The 22,199-nt window shown below is 55.6% G+C and overlaps 1 protein-coding gene across 3 annotated transcripts; it reads left to right on the top strand.

Moving 5' to 3' along the window:
* The first annotated feature begins 8 nt into the window (after window positions 1-8).
* On the top strand, window positions 9-22,157 carry KIF1C (kinesin family member 1C). 3 transcript variants are annotated; one of them, XM_024980041.2, is made up of 23 exons: window positions 9-225; window positions 1,887-2,007; window positions 2,257-2,388; window positions 2,787-2,863; window positions 3,202-3,381; window positions 3,990-4,055; window positions 4,436-4,614; window positions 4,705-4,816; window positions 5,202-5,279; window positions 5,430-5,495; window positions 5,587-5,662; window positions 6,157-6,235; window positions 6,427-6,572; window positions 7,543-7,712; window positions 7,872-7,951; window positions 8,080-8,155; window positions 12,229-12,308; window positions 13,140-13,234; window positions 16,817-16,900; window positions 17,286-17,472; window positions 17,617-17,689; window positions 18,755-19,369; window positions 20,928-22,157. In XM_024980041.2, the coding sequence occupies exons 3-23, from the start codon at window positions 2,283-2,285 to the stop codon at window positions 21,609-21,611; spliced, it is 3,309 nt and encodes a 1,102-aa protein (XP_024835809.1). In that variant the 5' UTR covers window positions 9-225; window positions 1,887-2,007; window positions 2,257-2,282; the 3' UTR covers window positions 21,612-22,157. The 3 variants fall into 3 exon arrangements, with proteins under 3 accessions (XP_024835809.1, XP_024835810.1, NP_001192731.3); XM_024980042.2 differs by lacking the exon at window positions 1,887-2,007 and having other exon boundaries at window positions 117-225; NM_001205802.3 differs by lacking the exons at window positions 9-225; window positions 1,887-2,007 and having other exon boundaries at window positions 2,283-2,388.
* Window positions 22,158-22,199: the final 42 nt, after the last annotated feature.

Here is a 22,199-nt window from a genome sequence, read left to right as displayed (position 1 = left end):
TCGCTCCCGCCCCAGCTCGCGCTGCCCGGGCGGGCGCCGGCCGCTGGCGCCGCTACTGCTGCCGCCCCCGGGGCGCGAGTCCGCCGCCCGCCGCCCGGGGACCCGGCGAGGGGCGGGGGCAGCCCCGAACCGGCCCCGGATCGCCCCCGCTCCCGTCTCACGCTTCCCGGAAAGTTTGTCCCTTTGCACTCTGCCCAGCCGCTCCGGGAGCCCCGCGGCGACGAGGTGAGAGCTGGGGAAGCGGGGGGGTGAGGGAGGGGACGCCCGCGGAGGAATGTGCCGGGCAGGGGGGCGGGGAGCCGGGGTCCCGGTTTGCACCACTCGGTGGGGGCCGGCTGGCCGCGGGAGCCGGGATCATGTGCTGTTTGTCCCGCGGAGGCGCAGAGAGGTGCCAGGCCCGGGCCGGCCGTCGGTTGGCTGGTCTGGAGGACAGGATCCGCATGGCCGCCCAGAAAGGCCGAGCCGGGGGCCTGTGTGAAAACTGCGGGGCGGGCAAGGTGCAGGTGGCCCGAGGACCTCTTTGGGGTCAGTCGGCCTCACTCCAGCCGCGGCTTCTCCCGGTACCCCCGGGCCCCTATACAGTGCACCGGCCGACCCCTGTACCTCTCTCTGAGTCCTTTACGCCACAGGCCCCCAGCAGTGCCACCCCATTCCCAGTCCCAGAAGCTGTCAGGGCGTCACCACAGTGTGTCCCTTCCGTCCCCTAGTCAGGGTCTGGGGGTCAGGGCTGTTCTTCCCCTAGACAGCCTCTGTGGTTTCAGCTACTCCCTTCCTGTCCTGGACAGACCAGCCCTCTCACCCCTCCCATGCCCTGGCCAGAAAGGCTGGTGAGGTGCGGCCCAGCAGGACAGGGGTTTGAGGCCCTTCGAGGGCCACAGAAGGGGGACCCAGCATCCCTGATCTGTATTCACAACCCTCCACCCTGTTGTCCGTGGGTGTGGGCTGCTCAGCTTCTCCTCCCTGGGTGTGGGCACCAGATCACCCACATTCCTGGGCTCCAGCCTGGCACCTTCCCCAGGACAGTGGACGCCATCGCTCTAGCCCCAGGCTGGAGCTGGGACCTGCCTGCTTCCTTTCCCTTCTCTCCCTTTTCAGGGGTACCCTACTTCCCCTAAACACAGGTATTCTGGATCCTTAACAGAGGACCCTGGGGGATGGTAGGATGGTTACAGGATAACCCCACCCTCTCCTGCCCATTGTCCTGGATCCTAAGGAGGAAGTGCTGGGGGCTGGGCAAGGGGTTTGGGGCTTACAGGCAGGCCCTATGGAGCCCAGTTCTGGGCTGGACCTCCAGCCATTGGACTTTGACCATCAGCAGTCCTTCCCTCTGTGTGCAGGTCATGGACCTTAGGTGGGAACTGGTTTCTACTTCTCCCTGACTGACCCTGTTGGGGAATTTTAGGGCAGGTCTTATGTTTGGGATTTTCTCTCATCTCATTTCTGGGCTTCCAGTTTGTGCTTTAGTACTGCCTGTTGAACATTTCTGTGTTTGCTGTCCTCGAGGTCTTCATTTCCATTTCTTCCATTATTTCCCTTGTAGCATAATCTCAGTCTTGGTCGCTCTGGTTTTCTTGGTGTCGTGGTGTCGGGGACTTTCTGCCCCTGCTTCCCACCGGCCTCAGTGTCTCTGACCATGTGTCTCAATTGTCCTCTGTCCAGCCTCTTTCTCTCTTCTCTATCTGAACGTCCAGTACACTTGTGAGTGACGAGGAATAAAAATATCACCATCCCTGCCCTTGGATTCACATTGCATTTGGCCACTCCAGAGGGACAGCCGGCCTCACTTTTTGTGATATTACCCCCTACCCCTTGCCCTCCAACCCTGGCAGCCCAGACACACCTCTGGAGCCATTGGTGCCTCCTAACCACTCTTCCCCCACAACCAGGGTTTTCCCCACAGCCCCAGCTGGCGCGGCCAGGCCCCCAGTGTAGGATGGGGCTCCTCCTACGAGGGCCGGTGGCAGCCAGAACTGATACAGCTCCCCTGGTCTGGGGCCAGGACGCCAGGTAACTCTGGGGTGACAACCCAGGTCCTTCTGAGCTGGGATATGGCTGGGGAGAGAGGCAGGCGCACCTCCGGGAGTCCCCAAGGAGAGTGACATTGGGGAGGAAGGCCAGGGGAACACAAACTAGGTCTTTCAGGGGCTGGATAGCCGGGGACGGGACGGGGTGGAGAGGCTGGTTCCTGAGAGAAGCTGGGAGGTGACATCAGGGTCCCCCAGCCACTCTGACACCTCTTCTGTCTCTGTTCTCCAGCTGAGGAGGGTGGGCGTACTGGAGCCATGGCTGGCGCCTCAGTGAAAGTGGCAGTGAGAGTTCGGCCCTTTAATGCCCGTGAGACCAGCCAGGATGCCAAGTGTGTGGTCAGCATGCAGGGCAGCACCACCTGTGAGTGAGTCCCAAGGGCCCGGCTGGGCACAGGCAGGGCAGGCTAGGCCCACTATACCGGCCAGGCCTGCTGGGCCGAACCGGGAGGAGGGCTGTGCTGGGCACAGAGCAGGTGCTAGTTGTAAGGACAGGGGCTGGCCTTTCCATGCTCCCAGTCCCTGGGAGGGGGAATGTTGGCCTGAAGCCCTCCATTGCCCAATCCAGGGAGGCAGCCGGGAGGGGGGGCGGGTCCTGGGAAGCCAAAATTAGCTTTGGTGCCTGGAGGGGGTGGGGAGTGTTAAAGGGGAGAGATGAATTAGGATAGAGGTGGAGAATGGGATACCTGGATTCTAGGGGTTTGTGGGCAGTGGGCAGAGGTTGGGAGTACCTGACTTTGGCCTTACTTCCTTTGCTCTCAGCCATCATCAATCCCAAACAGAGCAAGGATGCCCCCAAAAGCTTCACTTTCGATTACTCCTACTGGTCACACACTTCGGTGAGGTTGCTGGGCTGGGGGAAGAGCTAAGCAATGAGGGACAGGGGCTTTAGGTCCTGGGGAAGGGGGCATTGCTAGGCAATTGGACCTCCAGGGGATGGGTTGGGAGGACCAGCACCTGTGGGTGGGGGTAGGTAGGACCCTGTGCCTGTGACTTGGACTGGGAGGGGGAGGCAGAGTCCCCAGGGTAATGAGGACCAGCAGGAGACCAGATGGGATCTTCTGGGATAATCAGGACCGTGATGGGGGTAGGGAGCACACAGGACCTTTGGGCACCTGGATACCAAGGACAGAGTCATGTAGGGTTCCTGCTGTCTCTCTTGCCCCCTTTGACCTAGGCGGAGGACCCCCAGTTTGCATCTCAGCAGCAGGTGTATCGGGACATTGGAGAGGAGATGCTGCTGCATGCCTTTGAAGGCTACAATGTGTGCATCTTTGCCTATGGGCAGACGGGGGCTGGGAAGTCCTACACCATGATGGGGCGGCAGGAGCCGGGGCAGCAGGGCATCGTGCCCCAGGTACTCACGGGGCCTGGCAGGGAGGCCGAGGCAGGAGCATCTTCAGCTGCCTCTAGGGGAGGAAGGTCCGGGTCTCAGGGTGACGGCTCTCTGAGGTCCTCAGAAATAGGGAAGGTGATGGGGATTGAGGTTGGCCACAGCCTGGACATTAGGGCCAAGAGGGCTCAGTGAGAAGAGCCACTGCTTTGGTGGCAGAGAGCCCTGAGTCTGAAGCTTGCTTCTACCAGTTTCTGCCATCTTACCTTGTCTCGGAATTACTTGCGAGTGTAGTTCTGCTGTAGACTGGTGTAGTCAAGGCATTGACCATAGGAAAAATCAGCTGTGGATAGCTGAGAATTGACCCATATTCTTCCTGACTGCAGCACTGTGGCCTTGCACATGGGCTCTGGGTTTGCATTTTGGCTCACTGAATACTAGCCTGAGATCCTGGGCAAGCCAACCTCTCAGAGGTGACTCTCCCTTCTGTAAAATGCAAATGATCCCATCCCTTCCTTGGGGCTGTGGTAAGGGTTAAACAGGGTCACCTGAGACCTGGCCTGGCTGGTGCTGGGCTTCGCAGGTGTGCCGTAAACAGCAGCATCTCTGTGCCTCTCTGTGTCCCCCTCCAGCTCTGTGAGGACCTCTTCTCTCGTGTTAGTAAGAACCAGAGCGCTGAGCTATCCTATTCTGTGGAGGTAAGCCCGGGTCTTGGGAGGGGGCTGGAGGTGGTACACAGTGTCCCCTGCGTAGGGAGGAGGTGAGCAGGGTGATTAAGACCAAGGGCATCTTTGGAGTCAGGCAGCCTGGGATCTATTCTAGGCTCTGCCGGCTTTGGTCAAACAATTTCTCTTTTGGCTCCTGAGGATGTTTGTCTAAAATGATAATGATCAGGGGTCCCCTCCTAGGGTTATTGGGAGGATCGGGTGAGCTTGTGCTTGTAAAATGCTTAGCAATGCAGGGTAAACATAGTAAACGCTCAGTGTTACCTGTGTTGTATCCAGTGGGAGTCCACAGTAAGTTTTACACTGGGTATGGTTGTTAGCTTTGTGGTGTTTAGTTTGCTCCTCTGACTCAGGTGAGCTACATGGAGATCTACTGCGAGAGGGTACGAGACCTCTTGAACCCCAAGAGTCGGGGCTCTCTGCGGGTCCGAGAGCACCCCATCCTGGGCCCCTACGTGCAGGACCTGTCTAAACTGGCTGTGACCTCCTACGCTGACATTGCTGACCTCATGGACTGTGGCAATAAGGCGCGGTGAGGCGGGCTGACGGGGTGCAGGGGTAAGGGAGCCGGGGTTAGGAAGGTGTGGGGCAGGACCCACTGATCACTCCCTCCCCTACCCAGGACCGTGGCTGCCACCAACATGAATGAGACCAGCAGCCGTTCCCACGCTGTCTTCACCATTGTCTTCACGCAGCGCTGTCACGACCAGCTCACTGGACTGGACTCAGAGAAGGTAGGGCCCCCTCCCGCCTGGTCACAGAGACAGAGATGAGATCAGTGGGCCCTGTGTCCTCCCTCCCTGCCCAGGCTTGGTCGAGGGCCACCTCTGGGCTCCCATGGCCCCTGTCCTGTGCTTCCTCCATCAGATCAGTGGGATGTAGTCTCCTGTTTGAGTGTTTGTCCTTCTTGCTAGATTCATCAGGGCAGAGCTTGGAGCCCACTGTGCCTTGTCCTGGCACACAGAGGGCATGTGAACATCGTAAACAAATAAATGAACAAATGGACAAGTAACTAAGCCCTCACTGTCTTCTTACCTATTCCCTCTCCCTCCCCCATTCCTGGCTTTCTCTATTCCCCACTAACTGCCCAGTCACCTCCTGCTTCCTTCCTCTGACCAGGTCAGTAAGATCAGTTTGGTGGACCTTGCTGGCAGCGAGCGGGCCGACTCCTCAGGGGCCCGGGGCATGCGCCTAAAGGTGAGGTGCTTGGGAGGGACGGACAGGGCCATGTTGGGCGCTGAGGGCGGTGGTTTCTGCTTGTAACGTGGGGCTCTGGCTGTGGGGAGGAGGGGCGAAGGGAATCGGAGTGAGAGAAGAGGGCCTCATTCCCCACGTTCCTCTCACCAGGAAGGCGCCAACATCAACAAGTCCCTAACTACTCTGGGGAAGGTGATCTCGGCCCTTGCGGACATGGTGAGAGCTGGGCGTGGGAGGAGAAGGGGCTCTGGGAAAGTGAACAAAGCAGGTGGTCACCCTGACCCCCTTTCCTCCTTCCGTCCTTCAGCAATCAAAGAAGCGGAAGTCAGATTTTATCCCTTACAGGGACTCTGTGCTTACCTGGCTGCTCAAGGAGAATCTGGGTGAGGGACTCCTCCTCTCTCTCTCTGTCTTTCTCTGCCGACCCTGCCACCAGTCCTGCTAACCCCTGTTGATGCATCTGACCAGACCCACTGCCGTCCCTGGGACCTCAAGTCCTTCAGTTGTCCCCTGACTCCCCGCCTGAGCCCGGGGCATCCTTTAGACAGTGTCCTCATTCTGAGATCAAGGTCGTACCCTCCTTGCCAAGCCACGGGCCTCACTGACCTGGGACTCCCTGTGAACCCTCAGACCCCACAGCCGCCTCTGACTTCATCCTCCTCTCCCTGACCTCTGACCATCCCACAGATGTCTGATGTCCCCACTTCTTCTGACCGTCAGTTTCATGATCAGCTTCAACTCTTAGCTTCACCTTACCTTGAACAGTGACCCTCTCAGACCCCTGCCTGGGTAGTGAGGCCCCCCTGCCCCTGAGACCCAGTCTGACTTTTCTTAGAACTCCGCCCGGCTTAAGCTTTCCCTTGCTCTCCATTCACAGGTGGGAATTCCCGCACAGCAATGATTGCAGCCCTGAGCCCCGCAGACATCAATTATGAAGAGACTCTTAGCACCCTCAGGTGGGGCTCTGGCAGGGCTGGGGTGGGACATGAGAAGTGCCAGGAGCCTCAGGAGCCTGTGCATGAGAGAGGGCTGACCTTCAACTCTACCCCACTGTGAGGAAACGTGGAAGGGAGAGAGGGCATCAGGCAGCAGACCAAGGTCGCCTGTGTCTGGCCCTCACTGGTCCCGCTCCTCCCTCCTCACCCAGGTATGCTGACCGCACCAAGCAGATCCGCTGCAACGCCGTCATCAATGAGGACCCTAACGCCCGGCTAATCCGGGAGCTGCAGGAAGAGGTGGCCCGGCTGCGGGAGCTGCTCATGGCTCAAGGGCTCTCCGCCTCGGCCCTGGGAGGTGGGCCTCTGGGAGGAGTGGCTCGGGAGGCCCCTGGGCCCACCTCATCCCTCCTGATTTGCCTTTGTCCAGGCCTGGAGCCAGGGAGGGACCACTACCCAGAAAAGCCCGTATGTGCCCCATGACTTAGCTGCAGATATGGAGAGGTGACAGATCATGCCTTCAGATGTGACAGCTGGGAGGGACAGGTCCTCCCAAGGAGGGGCAGGCAGGATTCAGAGGGACCTTGACAGGCTCCTGGAACTACTGAAATAATAGGAGCAGGAATAAATAGCCAGTCATGCATTTGTGACTTACACTGTAAGTCATTAAGAATAGACTGCTGGGCATCTGCTTTGACAGGAATTCTTGTGAAACATTGGGAATTAAATTGATCGTAAACTTAATTACGGTCAACTTGGAGTAGTTTCTGAAGTGTGAGGCTTGGCCTCTCTACCCCAAAATGGCATCTGTATTAGAGAATCTGTGATCCATGTTAACTGTGTCCAGTGTGGGTTTTGCATTCAGTCGTGGGGTCCATCCCTTTGAGGAGTCAGGGTGCTCAGGGGCATGATGGGGAAAATAAGCATTCTTGGGAAGAGACGGTAGATGCGATGTTGGCCTCTGCACATTTGAAGGGTAGTCTTGCACAAGAAAAAAAAAATGTAGTCCCTCTCATCCCAGAAGGCAGCACTAGAAACGGGTACATTTCAAATTTCAGCTCAACACAGCAAAGCACTTTCTGATAGTGCATGTCAACTAACAGTAGAAGGAACTGGCTGCCTTGTTTACTATTGAGCTCTCCATCACTGGAGGGGAACAAGCAGAGACTCAGTGTCCATTTGTCAAGGCTGTAGTAGGAAGGCTTTCCACTTGGTGGGAGTGGACCATATGTCTTCTGTAGTCCTTACAGGTTGGTCTGGTGTGAGATCTCTGTCTCTTGTCAGATGCATCTTTCCTTAGCCTCCTTTTACTTCTTTCTCCTTCCTAGGCCGGAAGGTGGACGAGGGGAGTCCCGAAGGTGCTTTGCCGGCTCTGTCGTCACCCTCTGCCCCAGCTTCGCCCTCATCCCCCGCAGCTCACAATGGGGAGCTTGAGCCCTCATTCTCCCCTAATGCTGAGCCCCAGATTGGGCCTGAGGAGGCCATGGAGAGACTGCAGGTGGGATGCTGGAGCAGAGAATGGGCGGGGCCTGGGGGCCACTGGGAGTTTTTTCTCCAAAGCCAAGGTCCAAGAGGAAGAAGGCATCCTTGGAGTAGCATGGCCCCCTGGGAGGGCTTGTCCCAGACTGTCCTGATCCCTGCCTGTTTGTGCCCGCAGGAGACAGAGAAGATTATCGCTGAGCTGAATGAAACCTGGGAGGAGAAACTCCGTAAGACGGAGGCCTTGAGGATGGAGAGGTGTGGGGGTGGGGCCCACAGCTGGAGCCCCGGAAGGAGCTGGGTGGGGAGGGGAGGTCGGGCCCTGCCCGGAACGGGTTTGTGGGTCCTGAGGACAAGACCAATATCCGCCTCTCCTGTGCCTACAGAGAAGCACTGCTGGCTGAGATGGGAGTGGCTGTCCGGGAAGACGGGGGAACCGTGGGCGTCTTCTCTCCAAAGAAGGTGAGTGAGGGGCTGAATGAGGAGGCCTGGGAGACTCTGGGTGCTGAGAGAAGAGGGTTGGGGTGGCAGGGTAGTGAGTTCTAACTCTGCTTTCTGACGTCTCTGAATTGGCCCTCCATCTTCTCTGTTCCTACTCCTGCCACCTGCTGTCTGTGTTATCAGGCTGTCCCTGTCCATCCATCTAGGGACCACAGAAGGATGCCAGGGAAGAACTAGGTATTGACAGACAGAAGCCCACACATGTGTGTGAGTTCACGCATAGCGTGTGTTTCTGGATTCATAAGAAACTGGTTATGGTGGTTATCCTAGGAAGGGAGAGGCTGGGGAGAATATAGGTTGATTGGGAAAGTGACTTTTCCACAATGTGCTCTTCTGTATTATTTGGATTTTATACTCTGTGCATGTGATCTACTTTTGGTGGCTCAGTGAAAAAGAATCCGCCTGCAATACAGGAGATGCAGGTTCAATCCCTGAGTCGGGAAGATCCCCTGGAGTAGGAAATGGCAGCCCACTCCAGGATTCTGGCTTGGGAAATCCCATGGACAGAGGAGTATGGTGGGCTACCGTCATGGGATTGAAAAGAGTCAGATATGACTTAGTGACTAAATAACAACAACCCTGTGCGTGTGATACCTACTCAACAAACAAAACCCCATACCTAAAAAATGAAAGTTTTGAAAAGTTAGCTTGGGAAGACAAGACTGTAAAGGAATAGAGGAAGAATGAGCACTAAATTGTAAGATGTTGATTGGAAAGGCAGCAAAAGGTTTAAAGATGGATGTATCAGTGCAGCCTGGAGACTTGTGGAAACTGGTTTCCTGGAGAAGGTGGTTTGGAAAGTGTAGCCTGAAAGATGGATGGGGTGGTGGGAGCAGGGAAAACATGGGGCTGAGCAAATGTGGAATCTTGTCGCCAGTGGGGCCTGGCATATGCCGGTGGTGTAGTTAGAGCTCAGAAAGTCTCTGTGGTGAGAAAAGAAGGAAGGAAGCAGGGCAGGAATGATGAGGCTCAGTTGGAGGAGGGAGAAATGATATTCAGAACCTGTAACAACCAGCACAGCACAAGGACCCACCAACCAGAGTGGACTGGGGCCAGCACAGCTGTACCGGGGCCAGTGAGCAGAGCAGGAACTTCCAGTCCTAGCGCTAGAAGGGAGTCATGCCTGTCTGGGCCTTGGTACCAAGCATAATGGGACCGGGCCCTAAGAGTGACACACCCTTTCCAGGCGGTGGATTGTTGGAAGGAGACCCCTCTGAATTTCAGGTGGACAAGGCATCTGGGAGACTGAGCAAGCAGGGACCCCTGAACCGGGATCCAAACAGAGGGGTTTGCCTGAGGCTCAGCCTGGGGAGCGAGAGAGCTGCCTGTGGGTGATGGAGGGGGGCCGACAGGGCTGAGGGGTCAGGTCTGGGGCTAGGTACCTGGGGTTGTGGGGTCCCCAGGAGGCCTACATCTGGGAGGAGGGTCTGGAAAGAGGCTCTCAGGGTGGCTTGCCCATCCATCACCTCGCGGTGCCGGGTACCTCTGGACCTTCTGCCTCAGCTGCAGGGCTGGGGAGAGGTCGGGAGGCATGGACAGACTGACAGGGTTCTCACAGCTCAGGATGCCACCTGCTCAAGCCTGGGACCAATGGGAGGGGCTTTTGTTTTGTTCTTGTAAAGGTGGCATTCACATGCGGTGAGTTGTATGGAGTGAAAAGGAAACCTTCCTTCCCACCCTCAGCTTGCCCTCCCAGAGGCGAGTCCTGTTAGCGGCTTCCGCTGTGTTCTAGAGGTCATCTCCACGCCTGCAGGCGTGTGTGAGAGAAAACCAGCCACATACTCAGGCACACTTCTCTCTTTGCAGTAGCACTGGTTCCATACCTGACATGTTATTTTTTTCATATAACAATGCATCATAGTTCTGTCTGCTGTTGTTTTTTTCTTCCCCACAGTGTCAGGATATTCTATTGTATAGACATCAAATGATTTTTTTTTTTTTTAACCAGCTTCCTACTGATGGACATTTAGGTCATTTCCCATTCTCTGATACTATGAACAATTTTATAGAAGATAGGCTTAAAAATAGTTTGTGGTCTGTAGAACGAATTCCTAGAAGTGGAGATTTGGGGTCCAACAGTCAGATTTTGATCTGTTTTGCCTCCAGAGATTATTAACCACGCCCACTTAGACTCCCAGAACAACATATCTTAGAACTCATGTTCATTTATCCTCTTCACCTTTTTCATCTTTGCCAATCTGATTGGTTAAAAAAAAAAAAGGTGTTTTAGAGGAGGTAACTTTTCCATTTTCTCCTGATGGTGAAGATGAACCCTTTCTCATGGGTTTAAAAGTCATGTGGATTTCAGAGAAAAAGCTGTTAGACTCACAGGAGAAACAGGTTTAGTGGGGGTGACTCCAGCCTAGGAAAAGTCCAGTGAAGAATTCGGTCTTTGGGGCCAAAGCTCCAGTTTGTCCTGGGGAGAGCCAGGAACCTTCGGGAAAGCCCCCTCATTCTGGGACCTTGCCCCAGGCCTAAGGTTTTCTTAAGTTGATCATCTTCAAACCTGGCTGGGAGCTTCCTTCACGGGGCCAAAATAGGGGGAGTGGGGAGCAGGACAGAACTGTGCGTCCCCCACCCCCACTTCGACCTGAGCAGCTCTCTGCTTATCTGCTTGATGTGTTAGGCCTCTTGGTAAGGTTTCATGTGAACAAAGGGTTCCTGGGCTGAACAGAGATTGAAAAGCACTGTCCTAAATCGTGTCTCCTCTCCCAGGGGACAGATTGCTTTCTGCTTCTAGGGCCCGTCAGTGTTTGCCGTTCCCAGGCAGGCCCGACACTGCAGGGTTGAGAGGGATGGGACCGTCCTTCTGGAGAAGAGCAGGTGTTGGAGAATGATTGTTGAGGAGCCTGGTGGAGGATCGGACATAGATACTAATCACACCCACTATGGACATGGCCCTGGGCTTCCTGTTCAGGGGAACTCCCAGAGAAACATGGGGCCTTGACTGCTGGGCGTTTCCCCCGTACCCTGTGCTTTCTGGCTTCCCTGCCTTTGTTCAGACCCCTCCTTCTGCATGTTCACGTCCTCCTCATCGACAGAGACCAGGTCCCATACTGCCTTTTCCATGAAGTTCCCCTGACTCGCCTGAGCTCCCATTGGTCTTCACTGTACTCATCTTTGTGTATAAGCCCCTTCCAGGATACAATGGGATAAATGAATGAATGAGCTAATTGAGGGCATGAGAAGTTCAGAAAGTCTACTGTGAGACGTGCATTTCTCACCTGTGATGGTGTTTCCACGCCCAGTCTTATCTCCCCTTGTTGACTCTGATTTCCTGACTGATGGGACAGCAACATTTGGGTTTGGCTCATCTCTGTGTCCTGCCTGGCGCCTCAGTAGGGTCTTGCACCTAGAGCCACAGTAACTCCTTGGAGAACAGGCAGGGGATCTTATGTTCAGGTGGAAGGCTTAGGAAAGCTTCGTGGAAGAGGTGGCATTTGAGACAGACCAAGAGTGACGGGAAATGAATGATTTTGACAGGTGGGGGTAGGGCGGGGAGGGGGGCTGTTCCAGGTAGGAGGACAGCCAGGGATGTAGGAGCTCTGCTTCAGGAGTGAGGGCTCAGAGTCCAGTGGGTGGGAGCTCGGAAGGGGAGAGGACGCCCTGGAAAGGGGCTTGGGCTAAGTGAGCTGGGCCCAGCCGTGGAGGAGGCCCAGAGGTACAGGCTGCAAAAGCAGACTTGAGTTAGGTGGAGTTGAGGTGTGGGCAGGAGAGGTCTGAGCAGTCCTCTCTGGTTACCTCCCCTCCCACCCCCACAAGTGGCAAGATGTATTTTGAAGGAAGAAATGATGAGCCTGGGGCCAGAGGGAAAGCAGGGCAAGGGCAGGTAGCTGCCAAGGTTTCCTGCAGGAAGACTGGTGGGGCCTGGGAAGCAGCTAGAAGGGTGGGGGTGTCTTGTGTGTGAGGAGAGGGTTGGGTGGGTCAGATAAGTGGCAGCAGGAGCTGGGAGAGCTCACCTGCAGAGATGTTTGCCAGAATGCCTTCCCTCCCTCCTGACGGCCCTCTGCTGACTGCTGCCCCCTCCCCCTCAGACTCCGCACCTGGTGAACCTGAATGAAGACCCCCTGATGTCCGAGTGTCTGCTCTACCACATCAAAGATGGCGTCACCAGGTAGCCTTTGCTCTGGGCCTGTGGGATGGTCTCTCTTTTTGGAGGTTGGTTGTAGAGGGAGCTGCCTTTCCTAGTGACCTCATGGGGACCTTCTGGGTCTCAGGTCAGCTCTTCTGCAGCCCTGCTAGCTCTCTGGGCTTCCTGAGAACCAGCTGAGCCTACCTTTGGTGGGGGTGACACGCCTCCTGGGACCAAACGAGCCCAGCGCTGGTGTGACTGGGTCCTGATCTCCTGGGGCAGAGAGCGGGTGGAACTTGACCACCACGTGCTGGTTCTGCAGCACCATCGCCTGGGCATCAGTTAGTGGAACCTTCCCTTGGGGTCGGGGGAGTGAAGGGAAACATGACCCTGGCCCCACGCTGTTGAGGGACAGTGCCCACATGGCAGGTGGCTTCACTGGCTAATGCTAATGAACCCCCAGGTCTCAGAGCCTCCTGTCTTACCTCCTGGAGGTAAGTGGGTGGGAGTGTTCCTTCCTCTTCCACCACAGGCTGTTCAGCTGTCCTTGGTGATCATCATGGGAAGGATATGGGAACTGAGACTGAGAGCATCCACCCCACTGCAGGTTCCCTTCCCTCTTTGCTACATAACAGTACATAACAGATGCGGGCTTGGAGCCAGGCAGATCTGAGCTCACACCCCAGTTTCACCACTGCCAGCCTGCCTGACTTTGGGCAAGTTACTTATCTCTCTGAGCCTCAGCTTCCTCTTCTGCGAAATGGGAATAATTATACTTGGTTGATTGAGTCAGATGAATATTTTGGTTCAGAAGGGGCTTGGCATATGTATGACTGGCACATGCTCAGAAAATGTCGGTCGTTGCTTCCCCAGGGTCGGCCAGGTCGATGTGGACATCAAGCTGACGGGGCAGTTCATCCGGGAGCAACATTGCCTGTTCCGGAGCATCCCTCAGTCAGACGGAGAAGGTAATGGCTGAGGGGGTGAGAGTGGAGTGGCCAGACAAGGAGAGAACATGCTCCCTCATGCTGAATGCAGAGGCCTGGGTCGGGCTCTGGGAGTGTGGCTGTGTGCGAGGGATGTGTCCACCCTGAGAGGGGCTTCGAGCTCCTTGTCAGCCATGGGGGCCCTGCTGTCTGCACCCACCCTCAGGGTGCAGAGTGTTTACAAGGGGCAGGGGTGGTGAAGGTCCCCAAGGCAGAAACAAGAGACTGTGGGTCCAGAGGGTAGGATTTTGGGGAAGAGGAGATCCAGCCCTCTTGCTTGATTTTTTAGTCTCAAATAGCACCTTGGTCATTTTTTATGAAAACCTGTACTTTTTCAGTGGGAAATCTGAATTTATCTCTGAAAACCTACTTACCTGTCCAGCTATGAATGCAAATGTTCTAGGCAGTTAGTTGACATGTGTATCCTTTTGGCTGTAAAACTTTCAGAGGTTTTTAGCTGTTTCTGGCCACAGCAGCAAAAGCTTGTAGGAATCACGAGCCCTCAGGTAGCAGTGTGTCTGACAGGTAGTACCACAACGCTTGTGGTGAAGTACCACTTAGGGTGTGTTCTGAGGTCACGTTTTGTTCTGGTTCAGTCATTTTTTTTTTTTTAAATGGACTGATTTGTATTCAACTGGGCCCAAGTGACGGAGAAGGCAGTGGCACCCCACTCTAGTACTCTTGCCTGGAAAATCCCATGGACGGAGGAGCCTGGAAGGCTGCAGTCCATGGGATCGCTGAGGGTCGGACACGACTGAGCGACTTCACTTTCACTTTTCACTTTCATGCATTGGAGAAGGAAATGACAACCCATTCCAGTGTGATTGCCTTGAGAATCCTAGGGATGGGGGAGCCTAGTGGGCCACCATCTATGGGGTCGCACAGAGTCTGACACGACTGAAGCGACTTAGAGCAGTAGCAGGGTCCGAGTGAAGTGGAACTCTGGGAAGCGAGTTGGGCAGGGAGGCTGGCCGTGTCACACCTGAGTCCTTGGTGTCCATGCTGTGTCACACCTGAGCTGTCTGTCACCTCGAGCTGGTGCTGTGTGCCTCAGCGAGGCGTGGGGGATGGCGGGTAGGGTGGGGGTATGGGAGATGGACACATCAGAATGTGTTTTAAAATAAGAAAAGACGCATTCTCACGGCCTGCAGCTCAGATTGAACAGCTGCCAGGTGAGCTTCCATTCCAGTTCAGGGTCAGTGGATTATCGCCTGGTTCGGGTCCCCAGTGGCGGCACACGCTTCCGGCATTGCGAGCTATGAACTGTTAAATCAGTTCAGCCCAGTGAGTGAGTGCCGAGTTCCTGTTCTGTGGTTCCCTCAAGCTGTGTTCTGGGGTGATACTGAAACCACAGAAGGCCCTTGGAGCCAACCCACCCTTGAGGGGGAGCTCAGAGTGTGTGTGGGAAGAAGACAGGCACACATTGGTTACATCACAGTGAGAACAGCAGCTGTTCTATGCCCTAAAGACATTGTTTAGTTGCTCGGTCATGTCCGACTCTTCGCGACACCATGGACTTTAGGCCACCAGGCTCCTCTGTCCACGCAGGGATTTCCCAGGGCAGAATACTGGAGTGGGTGGCCATTTCCTTCTCGAGGGGACCTTCCCAACCCAGGGATCAAATGTGAGTCTCCTGCTTGGCAGGCAGATTCTTTACCACTGAGCCACCTGGGAAGCCCTCCCCAAAGATGAGGGCTGTGTAAAGGGTTAGTCTGTTTGGGCCTTTGCTCTTAACAGCAGACTTAAGACCAAAGACAGGCTGAGAAGAGCAGGCCGCAGGGATGCAGTCATGAACATGGAAGAATAGTTACTACTTTTTACCGTGTACTTGTATTTTTTCATACAGCTCACAGGTGAGGGAGCTGAGGTTCCTGGGGTTGGGGAACTTGCCTGAGACCACACAGCTAGCTTCCCTGGTGGCTCAGATGGTAAAGAATGTCCTGCAGTGCAGGAGACCCAGGTTCAGTCCCTGCGTCGGGAAGATGCCCTGGAGGAGGAACTAGCAACCCACTCCAGTATTCTTACCTGGAGAATTCCACCACAGAGGAGCCTGGTGGGCTGTAGCACACAGTGTTGCAAAAGAGTCAGACACAACTGAGCATGTCACACACAGCTAGCAGGAGAACTGGGTTGGGATGCAGCATGGCTGGCTGTAGGGCCAGAGTTGTGAGTCCTGGCTGCCTCAGTTCAGATCTCTGCGGGTTCACCTGGGTTCTCTCCTGGCCCCATTTCCTTCCATTACAACTATCACCGCCCAACCCTGACTTTAGATTATTTGCTCAGTTACTTGTTTATCGTGTTACCAAGTAGAAGTGATGTCTGTATGAGAAGCAATTATGTTTTTTATCTCCTGTATTTCCAGGACCTAAAATAGTGCCTGGTGTATTATAGGGGCCCAGTATATTTGTGGAATGGATGGATGAATTTGGGGTGTGGTGGGAAATAAGGGCAAAATAGCCAGCTCATGGCCTTACAGTCATCTCATCGTCTCCTCTGCCACCACCTTCCATTACTGGGCTTGGACACAAATTATGTTTTATTCCATCTGTCTGCCATCTTCTCCATCATTTCTGCCCCTTGATCTGAGTTTCCCTTCGAGCATCAACTCAAAAGTTAGCACTTTGCCATGATCGTTTCCAGTCCTCTGCCCGTAAGCCAAGTTCCTCTGTGCTATTTTTGTTCTCCCACAGTACCCATAGGCTCATCTTTGCTTTACGTTACCATTTGTTCTGGTTTCTCTATTCCTTGTAACATAAGTAACTCATTTTCGTGCATCACTGTGTTTGAGCCTTTCAGCCACTCTGTACGGAAAGACTTTGTTACCCCATTGTAGAGCTCTGAGAGACTGGGTGACTGCTCAGTGTCCCTCACTAAGGAGTCACAGAAATTCAGGACCTTGGAAATTCAGGGGCCCCTGACCATGGGGCACTTGTCCTTGAGGACAGGGAGCTGCCTCAGGCATCTTTGTGTTCCACAAGAGGAAGGTTCTGTGATTTGTACAAGGAGTACCTTGATAGACTGTGGCTTGGGTTGACTTTAATCTCATCCCATGAAGATAGGGATCTGTGGACTGTGGCTTGAGAGGATTAGTCAGGTAGCAGTTTGCAAGCTGCTTCAGACAGAAGTGGGGCTAGGAGCCTACTGGAGGAATCCAGACCTGGCTAGGCACAGTGTTGTTTGGGAAGGAGGGAGTGAGTTGTCGTCTGGATGGCAGGAATGACAGACAGGGCCCACCGACCAGTTGGACCTGAGAGACCACATCCTCTGAGAGTTCCAGGCTTGTTAAGCCACTGCTGGAGAGGCTGGTGGAGGGTGAACAGGCAGCACCCCCCACCCCCACCACCGCCGAGGCTCGTGGGAGCTGCAGCTGGGGCTCTAACCCTCCTTCTGCTCTTCCTTTCCCATGCTGCCTGCCACCAGAGGGGCCATGGCACCCCTAACAGGTACTGGAGGGTGGAACTGGGGTGCATGTGTGTTTTGGGGGGGAATGCAGGGTGGGAATCTGTGACCTTACCCCTCTTCCCTTGGAGCCTGATCCCTCCTTCTTCTCTCTCCTTGCCTCAGTGGTGGTCACCCTGGAGCCCTGTGAAGGAGCTGAGACCTATGTCAATGGGAAACTTGTGACTGAGCCCGTGGTGCTGAAGTCAGGTAGAGGAGGGTGTAGTGAGGGGCCTGGCTGTGCAAGGAAGAGCTTCGTGGGTGAATCCTGGGCAGGACTCAGAGATAAATAGGAGACAGTGTGGGATATGAAGATCGACTGGGAAGGGGAGAGGAGCCAGGGTTTGGTTTGTCTTGCTGCCTCAGGGCAACAGGAAGAGGATGCCCAGTTCCTGACTTCCTGTGACTCTGAGGGACAGGGTAGTTCCCAGGGTCAACTGGGGGAGCCTTGGCTCTGATCGCCCTGGACTTGGGGTGAAGGGAGAGATGGTGTGTGGGCTCCTTCAATTGGTGGGCAAGGCCCCTTACACCTAGGGCATGAGGAAGGGGTCCTGCTCTGGGGAGTGAGCCCACATCTCCATCCTTCCTCCTCCAGGGAATAGGATTGTGATGGGCAAGAACCACGTGTTCCGCTTCAATCACCCGGAGCAGGCACGGCTGGAGCGGGAGCGAGGGATCCCTCCACCCCCAGGACCGCCCTCCGAGCCTGTTGACTGGAACTTTGCCCAGAAGGAACTGCTGGAGCAGCAAGGCATCGACATCAAGCTGGAGATGGAGAAGAGGTGCGTGGGGAGGGTGATCAGGCACCAGGCCCTCCTGGCCATTCCTCCCAGGCCCCCATCCCCCAGCATCTACTGGTTGTTAGATGCCCCATTGAGGTGGCTTGGGAACCTCACAGCTTTGCCTCCCCTCCCACCCAACTCCAGGCTTCAGGATCTGGAGAACCAGTACAGAAAGGAAAAGGAAGAGGCTGACCTTCTTCTGGAGCAGCAGCGGCTGGTGAGGGGCTGGCAGGGGCGTGTCGGGAAGGCGAGGGTTGTGGGGCGTGGAGTGCAGACAGGCGGGTGGGAGGTGGGCTGGCAGCACTTCAGCCTGACTCCCACTGAGTCACAATAGGGAGTGGCTCTGGGCTGGCGGATAGAGGTGGTGTCTAGGAGGAGACAGAAGAGAAATGTAACCCAGGGAAGAACCCATACATCCCAGGAGCGAGAGTTTCTCCCAGGCGACTGGGGCTTCCCGGACTCTTGCTGATCCTGGGCCTCTTGTATGATTTTTACCACCTGTGCTGTCACTTCCCTGGTGGCTCAGTGGTAAAGAATCCGTCTGTAGTGCAGGAAACTCAGAAGCCTCAGGTTTGATCCCTGGGTAGGGATGATCTCTAGAGGATCTTGACAGCCCACTCCGGTATTGTTGCCGGGAAAATCTTGTGGACGGAGGAGCCAGCGGGCTGCAGTCCATGGGGCTGCACAAAGTCGGACATGAGTGACGCGACTGAGCATGCACCCACGAGCTGTTACTTATTTAAGATTGTTCTTTGAGTAGACTTGCTTTTATTTTTACTTTTTAAAATATGTATTTATTTGGCTGCACTGGGTCTTAGGTGTGTCACGTGGGATCTTCTGATGCAGTGCACAGGTTCTCTAGTTGTGGCGAATGGGCTTAGTTGACCCATGGCACGTGGGATCTTAGTTCCCCAACCAAGGGTGGAACTGTGTCCCCTGCATTGCAAGGAGGATTCTTAACCACTGGAGCAACAAGAAAGTCCCTTGGACTTTACTTTTAAATCTTCAATCTCGTCCTGAGTGATACATACATGAAACCCACACTTGGCATGGCTGCAGCTTATTAGCTATACTCAATTCCTCTGTGCCAGCCACCATACCACACACTCCAAGTACCTGTGGAGAGGTGCTATCATCACCTCTGCTGTGCAGACAAGCAGAGATCAAGCCCTGTGCCCCACACTGCACAGTTCTAACCACCGTGTTTCTGTGTTGTTGGGATGCATGGCCCTGAGGTGTCCTTAGCTGTCTCCCCACCTGTCTCCCTTCTCTCTGGCCCTAGTATGCGGATTCTGACAGTGGGGATGACTCCGACAAGCGCTCCTGTGAAGAGAGCTGGCGGCTCATCTCATCTCTGCGTGAGCAGCTGCCCCCCACCACGGTCCAGACCATCGTCAAGCGCTGTGGCCTACCCAGCAGCGGCAAGCGCAGGGCCCCCCGCAGGGTGTACCAGATCCCCCAGCGGAGGCGGCTGCAGGGCAAAGACCCCCGCTGGGCCACCATGGCCGACCTGAAGATGCAGGCTGTGAAGGAGATCTGCTATGAGGTGGCCCTGGCTGACTTCCGCCACGGGCGAGCTGAGATCGAGGCCCTGGCTGCCCTCAAGATGCGGGAGCTCTGTCGCACGTACGGCAAGCCTGAGGGGCCTGGGGACGCCTGGAGGGCCGTGGCCCGGGACGTCTGGGACACGGTGGGCGAGGAAGAAGGTGGCGGAGGTGGAGGCGGCGGCAGTGAGGAGGGAGCCCGTGGCGCAGAGGTGGAGGACCTGCGCGCTCACATTGACAAGCTGACGGGGATCCTGCAGGAGGTGAAGCTGCAGAACAGCACCAAGGACCGCGAGCTGCAGGCCCTGCGGGACCGCATGCTTCGCATGGAGAGGGTCATCCCCCTGACACAGGTAGGACAGGCCTGCCCAGCCTCTCCCCGCTGTCCTCCCTGCCCGCTGTCTTCCCCTGTAAGAACCAGAACCTCCCACTGCAGAGTCCAACCTCCTTTCTCCTCTGCCTTTAAAAGAATCTTATTGATGTTTAACATAGCTCTTCTCACCATAGTTTGTGAATCACCTGCTTCACAACCACCAGGGCCCTAACTGAAAATGCAGATTCCTGGGTTTTGCCCCAGACCCACTGAAGCAGCATCTTTGGGCGTTAGAAATGAATCTTTATTTATAACAAGTGCCCGGGTAGTTCTGAAGTGCAGTAGACTTTGAGAACCACTGATATAAAGGGTACAATCCCTTACGTTACCACTCAGTGGGGGTTCACATACTGTTCACTCTTAGAAGCACCCCTCTCCTGGGTGACCCTCGACTCCGGTGGCTGCTGTACTGAGCACTTCCCCTGTGTCACCGTGTAAATCTTCACAGTGGCCCCGTAAGCCATAGTGTTACCACCTACCCCAGTTTTGCATGTGTTCAGTCAACAAGAGTTGAGTGTTTATGGTGTGCCGGGCATCATGCTAGCTATAGGGGTTACTCACAACAGACAGAATTTCGGCTGTGTTTCCACTTGCCTGCTGAAGGGGGATGACAGGCAGCTGGTCATGACGACAGTCATGCTTGTTGAAGGCTTACAACTCCACATGCAACCCTTACCCCTGTCTCCTCACTCTCCCCTCTCCAAACCCTTGGGTCCTTACTGTTCCTTGAACTCCTCAAAGCCTTTGCATCTGCTGTTCCCTCTGCCGAGAACGCCCTTCCTCACTGAGACCGTATAGCTCACCCCTCACTTCCTTCAGGAGGTATTCATTAAAATGATAACGTTTCAGTGAACCTCTTCCTGTTCTTTCATTGCCACTACTCCCACCCTGGCCTCCTGTCCCCTCTCCTTGTTCTGGTCTTTTCCATGTGAATATATATTTTTGTATTTATATAAAATCTACAACATGGTAGGTACTCTCTACACTATATGATATAAGTAATATATATTAAATAACTTGAATACATACGTTCAGCTTTTTATGGAAGTATAGCACACGTACCGTGCTATATATTTGTCTCATTTATTTGTCAGTTGTGTCAGTCCACTGAAATGATGGCAGGTATTTTTCTTCCGATACTGACTGCTGTATCCCCAGGGCATGTCATTTATTCAGCAATATTTGCTGAGTGCCCGCTAGGTGAGGCTCGTGGAATTTCCCATGTAGTTTTACAGCAGCCCCGAGTCATAGGTACTGTCATTGTTGACGTCATGTCGCATGTGAGGACAGAGGCATAGAGGTTACAAGCCAATGACTCAGATCCACAGCTCGGAGGTGGCCGACCTGGACTGGGTCTGACCACCCGGCTCTGGGTCTGGGCTCCTAAACCAGTGTCCCTCCAGCTTCCTCAGCCCCAGGCCCCTCTCAGAACCCTGGACATCCACCCGCTCCAGGGCCTTCCCACATGTCCTCCTGAACCGGTATGTCTTCAGAAGGCCACTCTCCTCACATCCCCCCTCTCCTCTCACCCCTCCTAGGATCACGAGGATGAGAATGAAGAAGCTGGTGAGACCACGTGGGCCCAGCCCCAAGGGTCTGAGGCAGCAGAGGAGGAAGCCCCCAGTGACCGAGCGCCCCCTGCCCGGCCCTCCTCGCCACCCCTGTCGAGCTGGGAGCGGGTATCAAGGCTGATGGAGGAGGACCCTGCCTTTCGTCGGGGCCGCCTCCGCTGGCTCAAGCAGGAGCAGCTGCGGCTGCAGGGACTGCAGGGCTCCGGGGGCCGGGGCGGGGGGCTGCGCAGACCCCCCGCCCGCTTTGTGCCCCCTCATGACTGCAAACTGCGCTTCCCCTTCAAGAGCAACCCCCAGCACCGTGAGTCCTGGCCGGGAGCAGGGGCCGGGGAGTCCCCAGCACCACCCCAGCCCCCTGAGGAGCTCACCCCACCTCCGGCCACCCCTGTGCGAAGGCCCCCAAGTCCCCGCAGGTCCCACCGTCCCCGCAGGAACTCCCTGGACGGAGGGGGCCGGTCCCGGGGAGGGGGTTCCGCGCAGCCCGAACCCCAGCACTTCCAGCCCAAAAAGCACAACTATTATCCCCAGCAGCCCCAGCCATACCCAGCCCAGCGGCCCCCAGGGCCCCGCTACCCCCCGTACACTACACCCCCGAGAATGAGACGGCAGCGCTCAGCCCCTGACCTCAAGGAGAGTGGGGCAGCCGTGTGAGCCCCGCATCCTGGGCAGAGAGGGCCTGGCGGGGCCCCTCGCTGGGAGGAACACTGCTTCCCCAGAGGCAGGGAGGCCCTAGAAAAGAGAGAAAGAGAGAGAGAAGGTCTGAGTAGGTGATAGAAGACGTAGGGGTGACTGGGCCGGAGGCTGAGGAAGGACAAGGGCACGGAGCTGCCAGGAGCGAACCAAAGTGAAGGAGAGCGATGCGAAGCTGCCTCGGGGCCGCCCTTGCAGGGGAGGTCCCACAAACGCTGCTAGGGTGGGTGGGGGGCTGGGGTGCTGCGTAGTCAGTGTTTGACTTTCTTTTCAAGTTGGGGCAGAAGGAGAGAACCTAGAGGGAAGTGAGGTCTCCCCGTCCTGGCCCCTGTCTGTCTGTCTGTCTGTGGTGGGTTTCTGTTTCCAGGGAGGTGTGGCGGGATCATAAGTCATTCCCCTCCCCCTTCCAGGCCTCCTGCTATATTTGGGGAAACCTGTCTGGTTTCTGGTTTGGCTCGGGTCCCGTGAGGATGTGGGACCCTTCAATAAAAGCTAGCAAACAGAGAAGCCTGTGGCTGGTGGTTGTTCAGTTTTGGTTTTCAGTGAAGG

Source organism: Bos taurus, chromosome 19 (assembly GCF_002263795.3).
Source record: "Bos taurus isolate L1 Dominette 01449 registration number 42190680 breed Hereford chromosome 19, ARS-UCD2.0, whole genome shotgun sequence".
Classification (NCBI taxonomy): Eukaryota; Metazoa; Chordata; class Mammalia; order Artiodactyla; family Bovidae; genus Bos; species Bos taurus.
This window is presented reverse-complemented; position numbering and strand designations above follow the sequence as displayed.